The 10,637-nt window shown below is 38.5% G+C and overlaps 1 protein-coding gene across 1 annotated transcript; it reads left to right on the forward strand.

Annotated features, from left to right (window-relative positions):
- The first annotated feature begins 26 nt into the window (after positions 1 to 26).
- LOC128693759 (shematrin-like protein 1) lies at positions 27 to 1,797 on the forward strand. The gene is made up of 2 exons (XM_053783615.2): positions 27 to 117; positions 1,184 to 1,797. The coding sequence occupies exons 1-2, from the start codon at positions 106 to 108 to the stop codon at positions 1,691 to 1,693; spliced, it is 522 nt and encodes a 173-aa protein (XP_053639590.2). The 5' UTR covers positions 27 to 105; the 3' UTR covers positions 1,694 to 1,797.
- The last annotated feature ends 8,840 nt before the right edge of the window (positions 1,798 to 10,637 follow it).

Consider the following 10,637-nt stretch of genomic DNA (forward strand, 5'->3'; position numbering starts at 1 on the left):
ACTGTTTCCACGGTGATAGCGTGGGAGGGTGTGGCACTACCTTTGTCAGTATATAAACTGAAAAGAGACGGAGAGGATCACAGTCGCTCCCCTGCACACCCAACCATGAGGACTCTGGTGAGCATGTCAACAAAAATACTTTTAGGAATGTCGTCTTACTGAAGTAAAGATTCGCAATGCTGAACAAGCTTTTATATGGATAGCTTGTCGCTTTTTCAGAGTTTTCTTAAGTCATGGCTTGATAAACTACTTGTTCTGATAAAAGCTTGTTGTGCATAGTCTCTTCAAAATTATTTTTGTGTTATTGCCTATAAGCACTTGCTTTCTTTTGTAGGTTAAGTAGAAAGAGAATCCCAAACAATCCACAAATCGGTAACGGGAACTACATTTCGGTTCGTCATGAACCGATATATATACATATATATATATATATATATATATATATATATATATATATATATATATATATATATATATATGTATATATATATATATATATATATATATATATATATATATATATATATATATATATGCAAAACAACCACTGTGAAAGAATAGAGAATTGGAATTTCTCTATCCTTTCACAGTGGTTGTTTTGCATATTCTGAAAATCACCTGTTTACTGTGATCTTATTGTATATATATATACATATATATATATATATATATATATATATATATATATATATATATATATATATATATATATATATATATATATATATATATATATATATATATATATATATAGGGAAGTACCACCTCTACAGCTGGACTGGGGATCCTCATCCTCAGACAAGACAATAAACGTACCTCAGGGAAAACTCAAGGTTCTCCCCGGAGCTGTTTGAATATTTTCTTCTCCTACCACCCCCTATATTTTATATTCTATAGGAAAATTTTTTAATCGACAGAATACATTTACAGAAAACACACACATATATAGAATGGTTCTATATATATATATATATATATATATATATATATATATATATATATATATATATATATATATATATATATATATATATATACATTGTATATATTTATTTATTTATATTATTCTTCTGTGGACGAATTTTTTTTTTTTAATTATTGAATATCATTAGGCACTAGTGAAAGAAAAACAAAAGGACAACAGATTATGTTTTGATTCACTTTGTTACATTGTATCTTCCAGATCGTTGTACTGTTGGTTGCCTTCGTGGCAGCAGAGCAGAAGCGCGAAGCTGAGCCCACCTATGGCGTGGCAGGCTATGGCCCAGGTTACGGCTACGGCTCCAGTTATAGCTACGGCCCCAGCTATGGCTACGGCCGTGGACTTGGGTACGGCTATGGGGTCATCTCTCACCACCCGTACGGTCTCAAGTCATCGGTTCACTCTTACAACCATATCCTGCACAAGCGTGAGGCTGAGCCTACCTACCCTTACGGCTTCGGGCTTGGGTATGGGTACGGACCCGGTATCGCTCGCCACCCTTACCACGGGTATTCCTACGTCCGTTCCCACGGAATTGGGAAGAGAGAGGCTGATCCCGGCTACTTCTACGGTTACCCTGGATATAGCTACGGACCTGCCTACGGCCACGGAACCGCCTTCGGCTACTCTACAAGCGTCAAGCACCCTGGATACGGTCATTCCTACCAGCACAGGAGCGGCCTGGTCTACCCCTCATACGGTTACCATTAATTACATTTTGGTTTAAATTTTCATTATAAAGTAATAGATATTTCTCTCCTTTGTAATTCTTTTGGGAGACAAAGTCATATTAGAAATAATAAAACTCTTCTCAGTCTGAAATATGTTTGTCATTTGTGAATAGTGAAAACTGTAAAGGATTAAATATTTCAAAAGACACAAAGTCCATAGTGTATAAACGAGTACGCATGTACACAAGTATGCTCACACACACACACACACACACACACACACACCAAAAACAGAATTTGTTTTGACTCAAGGAAATGCTCAAAGGTGTTGAACATCACGGAGGTGAACTTACTTCGAGATCTGACACGTGAAGAGACAGAGAGAGAGCTTATAATACTAAGTTGCAATGATAGGAAAAATTATTATTATTATTATAATCAAAAAGAAGCGCTAAGCCACAAGGGCTATACAGCAATGATAGGAAAAAGACTTTTAAGTAGTTAACAGACCGGTAAGAGGAAAACTTCATGTAGGAAACAAACACTGTCAGCTGCCAGTCTAAGATCCTCGTAGGTATATCACGAGACTAAGGGAGACTCAACAAGCCACTCCCACACGTACTGCCCTATCCCTTTCTTTCCCATTCGTCATCCAACAGTCCCACCCCTCCGCCAACCCCACTTCGCCAAACCTTCTGGTCCCAGTCCACTTTATTACCAACATTTTCCTTTGAACTTGGAAAATTTCATATCACCTACAAGAACTCTTTTCTCCTCCCTGCTGTCGTTCCTATAAAACATAGCTACACCGTCAAAATTCTACTCAGAGCCTCACACTTTTACTCCTTCCCAGACTAGAAAAAAACTCATCCTCATTCCTGCCATAACCACTCCATATCCATACAACTCCTTTCACATTACCTTTATTCAATTATTACGTTCCCTAATCTCAAAACTTTCCCTCCAAGATAATCCTACTGCGGTCTTCGTTGACAGAGCACCAGCAGCATCTCAACTTACTAATAAACTATTAACGCGCAGCAGTTAGTATACACAGCCAGAGGGCAGGATAAAAATATGTCAATTGTATCATAAAGGTCAGCTAGCTCAGGGATAAAGCAATTGAGGACATAACGCATAAACACACACCCACACCATAACAAAAGCAGGTACTAGCGAGAATAAATAATAAAGACAATTTACTGGATCTGTAATTTTATCTCTCAAATCGTTTTACTACTGGTTGTAATTATTGTACTGCAGGTTGCCTTTATGGCGGCAGAGTAGAAGCTGGAGGCTAAACCCTCCTGTAGTATGGTGTAGTAGGTTACGACTCCAGTTATTACTATGAGTCCAGTTATAACTGCCTTCTCTGTTCTCGTTATGACCATGGACTTGGGAATGGTTATCACGTAGTGTTTCGTCACCACTCATGCGGCCTCGAAGGCCGCATTACCGTAATAATAACTAATACTTTTTTTCTACTGAACAAACATTACTTGGTAAAGAGTGAAGAGACAGGGAATTCCTAGTGACCATACTGCTTAAAAAAATAAGTTATTATTAAATGAAAATTCAGAGTTAGAACTGATTCACGTACTATACAACTGCTCCACACTTGCCCGAATAACCTAAATTAGTCACTGCACTGTATTACTCAGTTCACTGCCACACAAATGGAAAGCCAAAGAATACAAAAGCAAGAAAAAAGCGCTATTAATCACAATCAGAAAGCAGTACAAAGCACACCTAGGATAGGGGCACGATTTCAGATTCTGGTGTGAAGACCTTGATGGGAAATATGAAAAACCTACTGGGGAAGTGGAGCGTATACACAAACAAAATACCTACTACAGTTAGGTTATAAACTCATTCTTGGATCAAAGGTATAATACTTACAAGTTAATGCCTGTACTGTATGCTTTAAGAATCTAATGCAAACATTCAAACACATGAACCAGTGGTAGAAGTGGAGAAATAACACACTTGAATACATAGTCATATATGGACAAGGTTATGTAGTGGAAGTATGAAAGGCTTGTAAAATACGCCTGATATACACTTCCAGATAGAGATTTCGTCTTCATGCCTCTGTATCAAATTCATAAAACCTGCTCTACAGACGAAACGTTTCTCATTCAAGATTCCCAATTATTTCACATTTGTCTTAGTTGTCAACATGTTGTTATTATGCCTTTGATCTAAGGGAACTTGTCTAATACAGGAACAGTACGGAATCTTGGTAAAGAGACTATCCTCAGCTCCAATGTTAAATCTCTGACACACTTTAGGAGAATGACCTACTTTCGCTAGTGGGCCCTGCCCACATATAAAAACATCATCAACTGCTGCACCTCTCCACATCTACAGTATCTTCAAACCGTTTTTTATGCCTGATCAACTGCCAATAGTATGCCCCATCAACACTTGACCATGTCATTAATTATTACATCTCATCTCTTCTCACTTCTCATGACTTTGCATTAGATTGATAAAGCAAGCTATGCAGACCAAGTGCATCTGAATAAAAATACCCAAGAATTACAAATATACTTAAGTCATCATGATGTTACGAACCTGAAAGAGCAGAGATAAAACATCAATACTATACTTTCTTGTTCTCCCAAAGAAGACATTTGAGAGACTAACTAAGAGCTGCCCTAGATGTTAGTGACCCAGCATAGCTGTCAACTTAGAGAGCGTGAAATATCAATGCTCGTGGGAACTTTGTAAGAAGCGAGTCAACGATTTACATTGTTTCGTTGCTGAGGGCTAAATATACGTAAATCCTAGCAAATTTAGATATGCTAACTCAAGGAAAAATACACTACTAACCCGCATATAGGAGACTGAAATGTATGACGACGTTTCGGTCCGACTTGGACCAATAACCAGCCACACAAAACTGTGACTGGTTAATGGGTTTAGCGAGAATAATGATAATAATAATTATTCAATTGTAATAGTTTTACTAAATTTTCTTCGCGGATCAGCATTATATACAAATCATATCCGTTTTAACATGAACTGCAAGGCTACAGCAGAATGCAATAAAACAAAACAAAAAAGAAATAACAGAGAGCTACAAATTCTGTTAGAGTAGAAAATCAAATAAGGAATATTACAAAGCACGGAGATCATTTTTACTTTTATAGAAAATGGCGAGTACTCACAGGTATAACTTTAACAATACTTCCATAACACCACAAACTACTTAGGGTCAAAGCGACTCATTTTTTTTTTTTTTTTTTTTTTTTTTGCCGAACAGTGACTGCATGAGAGTTAAAAAATACAAGGACAATGATTAATAAAATTAGTTATCTGCGTTTTCCCTGTCAAATATTTCGCGACAGCCACCATTAACGTGAGGGGTATATTTAGTCAGCCCTCTAGTGCCTGTATCCAATATATTTTCGAAGAATCTCACACATTCTTCAATCGAAAGATGGTAGGCACTTTTTTTCGAGCACTTGATATTCGACTTTTGTATCTTTATATTAATTTTGGAAAATTTTAGAATCTGTTTTAGTATTAATATTAGCAGTAACAATTGTAACTAGAAATACTGCAGTCGCTGCAGATTCCCATATTGCATAACCCCAGTTCCATGTACGTAAATGAACATAAGAACATAAGAAAGGAGGAACACTGCAGGAGGCCTCCTGGCCCATACTAGGCAGGTCCTTTACAATTCATCCCACTAACAAAACATTTGCCCAACCCAATTTTCAATGCCACCCAAGAAATAAGCTCTGATGTGAAAGCCCAACTCAAATCCAACCCCTCCCACTCATGTACTTATCCAACCTAGATTTGAAACTACCCAAAGTCCCAGCCTCAATAACCCAACTAGGTAGACTGTTCCACTCATCAACTACCCTATTTCCAAACCAATACTTTCCTATGTCCTTTCTAAATCTAAACTTATCTAATTTAAATCCATTACTGCGGGATCTCTCTTGGAGAGACATCCTCAAGACCTTATTAATATCCCCTTTATTAATACCTATCTTCCACTTATACACTTCGATCAGGTCTCCCCTCATTCTTCGTCTAACAAGTGAATGTAACTTAAGAGTCTTCAATCTTTCTTCATAAGGAAGATTTCTAATGCTATGTATTAATTTAGTCATCCTACGATGAATGTTTTCTAACGAATTTATGTCCATTTTGTAATACGGAGACCAGAACTGAGCTGCATAATCTAGGTGAGGCCTTACTAATGATGTATAAAGCTGCAGTATGACCTCTGGACTTCTGTTGCTTACACTTCTTGATATAAATCCCAGTAATCTATTTGCCTTATTATGTACGCTTAGGCATTGCTGTCTTGGTTTAAGGTTGCTGCTCACCATAACCCCCAAGTCCTTTTCGCAATCTGTATGGCTAAGTTCTACATCATTTAACTTATAAGTACTAGGGTTATGGGCACTCCCAAGCTTCAGAACCTTGCATTTATCTACATTGAACTGCATCTGCCACTTTTCTGACCAAGAATAGAGTTTGTTTAAATCCTCCTGAAGTTCCCTAACATCTACGTTTGAATCAATTATCCTACCTATCTTTGTGTCATCGGCGAATTTGCTCATATCACTAGTAATTCCCTCATCAAGATCATTGATATATATTATAAACAACAACGGGCCCAAGACTGATCCCTGTGGAACGCCACTTGTTACAGATCCCCACTCGGATTTAACCCCATTCATGGACACTCTCTGCTTCCTGTCAGTGAGCCATGACTCGATCCACGAGAGCACTTTTCCCCCAATGCCATGAGCTGCCACTTTCTTTAACAGTCTATGGTGCGGAACTCTATCAAAAGCCTTACTAAAATCTAAGTAAACAACATCAAATTCTTTATTGTGGTCAACAGCCTCAAAAGCTTTACTGAAGAAAGTTAATAAATTAGTTAGACAAGACCGGCCTCTTGTGAATCCATGCTGAGTATCATTAATCAAGCTATGCTTATCGCTAAATGAATAGTGTAGAGTGTGGCATAAGCTTCTAATGCGGTTATAGTTTTGTACACCTGGTGTTATCACAATGATATTAAGATAATAATAATAATAATAATAATAATAATAATAATAATAATAATAATAATAATAATAATAATAATAATAATAATGATAATAATAATAATCTATTTTCTTCGGTGAAAAGGCAGAGTAGTAACATAGTCATCTCCCAGAAATCAGAATCTTAAAATACAACAACAATTTAAGTTTGAAGTCACTCAAAAGTGGCATAATCAAGTTCCAGGCATTGAGGTTTGGAAGCTAATTAAATGAAGTATACGAAAATTATCACATGAAAACCATTTTCCCAATTTCTTCATGAAAAATGGCAAATTGGAAATGACACAGGACAAAATCATTCCAAACTTTCGTCTAAAAAAGATTCATCAATGTTTAGGGTTAAATTCTGTTTAATTAAATAAATTGGTTTCCATATAATAACTAGAGAATGCCTCTTCTGGTCGGATTCAAACTCTGAAGAACTGGCGTATCTTAACTAAAGTATTTTTACATTGAAGTTGGGCTTTGTAAGTAAGTACAATTTTGCTAAAATCATGAATTTATTTTAATCAAACTGGATATTCTTAAAAAAACAAAATGAAATAATATTCTTGAAGAGTTCTAAAGAATTTTACATAAAATAGCGCGAAAGCAAAATTGAGTAATGTAAACTTCAATTTTCTTACAGCGATTGTAACATAGGTCATGTCTATATGTGACCACCTGACTCCTGACTCGGGAGATATTCCTGTGAATTAATGTGTTAATCGAGTAGATCCTACAAGTAAACGTGATGTGTTGCCCGCCAGTAGTAGCTGCCCAGCCACACAAGTACGTGGATGCTCCTTGGAGGCTCTGAATCAGCTAGACACAAATTAATTATTAATATATTTTTTTCATATAATAAACGCATGAAGTGTTAGCCAAATGAGTCCTAAGTAAAAGAGAAGTTTTAGTGCCTACTGTAGCCTCAGGATTTATTCTTTATCTGTGATGTTCTAAAGAATGCTGTGTTAGGCTGTGCTAAACGTTAACGTGTTTTGGCTACTTAACAAGTGAGCTGATGAGTTCGACACAAGTGCAACAGTTAATCACGTTCAAGACTATGGAGCTGAGCACCTCTTCAGGCTGAGGGATTTCCCATCTCATAACTATTTCCTCATGTTTGATGGAGTGATCACATCATCTTTACCTCCTCACTGCTTTTTGTGCAATCTTTATATTCGACTGAATAAGCCTAGTGTACCGACGAAACTTTTCCGAAATAAAAATACATATCTATTGAACATGTGTCTTACTCGTCAACTCTTAACATTTGCCTTACTGTTTGCATGATCAGTTGCCGTGCTCCTTCCTTAAGTGAATGTGACCTGACCTGACTAGGTTTGGGCATTGGCTTAAACCAGTAGGAGATGACTAGGGCTTGCCTCGCATGGGCCAGTAGACCTGCTGCAGTGTTCCTTTTTTCTTATGTTCTTACCTGTGACACCATTTATAATCAGCTTAACCTTTCCTGTCGCCAATATATAAGTGCTAACTACGGGAATCTTCTTCAGTCATCAACACTTGGACTGAACGCCTTTCAAGGTTGAGGGGACTGGTCATGTCAAACTTTATTTCTCATTGGAGAACATGCAGTGAAGGATGACAAAATGAATCCACTGCTTAAGGAATCTTCTGTATAAATTTAGACTGAGAACCTTGAACCTTCACTCGCTTGAAAACTAAAATTGGGGACTTTTGCTGAATTATCCTCATTCCCAAATTTGAAGATAATAGTAAAGGTAATAGATTTGTAATCACTTGGCCAAGCTCTTCAGTGATCTCTAGATTATTAAGAAGTATTTTCTAATTTCCCAAAACCAGGTCTAGCAGATTGTTACCTCTGGTAAGTTCTGTTACAAACTTCTTCAAAAAGTAGTCCTGAACTACTTTCAGGAAGTGACTGGACTACAATTTCTGTCAAAGTAGTCCAGTCAATTTGACTGAAGTTGAAATCCTCTGCTATTACTACATTATCATGTGCATCTAGTAACCCTAACAATTTCGTTTCTAAAAAGTCTTCCTCCGTTTCTACATTAGGAGTCGGTATATAGCACCTAAAACCGACTTTTCATGTCCAAAAAATTCTACCCAAACCGATTCTGTGTCTAATCCATCGATTTTAATTTCTGTTTTCATGCAACAATTCATGTTATCTCGGACATATAGCGCCACCCCAACCTCCTTCCTGTTATTTCTGTCAGTATGGAACAAATTAAACCTTTGAATATGTCACTCTGCAATCACGTCCCGACTCTTTAAATTAAACCCACACAAGTTACCAAACGTAATTCGAAATTTACGTTCCTGGCGCTTCGACTTCCTGAGTTACCCTCCTTAGTTACCCTTCACCTCCTCCTGGGTTATCCTTCACTTCTTTCTAGGTTACCCTTCACTTCCTCCTGAGTTACCCTTCACTTCCTCCTGGGTTAACCTTCACTTCTTCTTGAGTTACCCTTCATTTCCTCCTGGGTTAACCTTCACTTCCTCCTGAGTTACCCTTCACTTCTTAGTGAGTTACCCTTCACTTACTCCTGGGTTAACCTTCACTTCTTCTTGAGTTATCCTTCACTTCCTCCTGAGTTACCCTTCATTTCCTCCTGGGTTAACCCTCACGTCTTATTGAGTTTCCCTTCACTTCCTCCTGGGTTAACCTTCACTTCCTCCTGAGTTACCCTTCACTTCTTAGTGAGTTACCCTTCACTTACTCCTGGGTTAACCTTCACTTCTTCTTGAGTTATCCTTCACTTCCTCCTGGGTTACCTGGAGGGTATTCCGGGGATCAACGCCCCCGCTGCCCGGTCCATGACCAGGCCTCCCGGTGGATCAGGGCCTGATCAACCAGGCTGTTACTGCTGGCCGCACGCAGTCCAACGTACGAGCCACAGCCCGGCTGATCAGGCACTGACTTTAGGTATCTGTCCAGCTCTCTCTTGAAGGCAGCCAGGGGTTTATTGGCAATTCCCCTAATGCTTGATGGGAGGCTGTTGAACAGTCTTGGGCCCCGGACACTTACGGTGTTTTCCCTTTGTGTACCAATGACGCCCCTACTTTTAATTGGGGGCATTTTGCATCGCCTGCCCAGTCTTTTGCTTTCGTAGGGAGTGATTTCTGTGTGCAGATTTGGGACCATTCCTTCCAGGATTTTCCAAGTGTAGATTATGATATACCTCTCGCTCCTGCGTTCCAACGAGTACAAGTCAAGTGCTTCCAAGCGTTCCCAGTAGTTAAGGTGCTTGACAGAACTTATACGTGCAGTAAAGGATCTCTGCACACTCTCTAGATCTGCAATTTCACCTGCTTTGAATGGAGATGTTAATGAACAGCAGTATTCCAGCCTAGAGAGAACAAGTGATTTGAAAAGGATCATCATTGACTTGCCATCTCTCGTTTTGAACGTTCTCATTATCCATCCTACAATTTTCTTTGCATGTGCGATCGTGGCACTGTTGTGATCCTTGAAAGTGAGATCCTTAGACATTACTACTCCCAGGTCCCTTACATTATTTTTCCGCTCTATTGTATGGCCAGAGTCTGTAATATACTCTGTTCTAGTTATTATCTCCTCCAGTTTTCCATAACGGAGTAGTTGGAATTTGTCCTCATTGAACATCATATTGTTTACCGTTGCCCACTGGAAAACTTTGTTTATATCTTCTTGGAGGTTAACCGCGTCCTCAGCAGATGACAGCCTCATGCAGATCCTAGTATCATCCGCAAAGGATGATACGGTGCTGTGGTGTATATCTCTGTCTGGGTTAACCTTCACTTCCTCCTGAGTTACCCTTTACTTCCTTATGGGTTACCCTTCACTTCCTCCTGGGTTAGCCTTCACTTCTTCCTGAGTTACCCTTCACTTCCTCCTGAGTTACCCTTCACTTCCTCCTGGGTTAGCCTTCACTTCCTCCTGAGTTACCCTTC

The sequence above is a fragment of the Cherax quadricarinatus genome, chromosome 6 (genome assembly GCF_038502225.1).
Source record: "Cherax quadricarinatus isolate ZL_2023a chromosome 6, ASM3850222v1, whole genome shotgun sequence".
NCBI classification, from domain to species: domain Eukaryota; kingdom Metazoa; phylum Arthropoda; class Malacostraca; order Decapoda; family Parastacidae; genus Cherax; species Cherax quadricarinatus.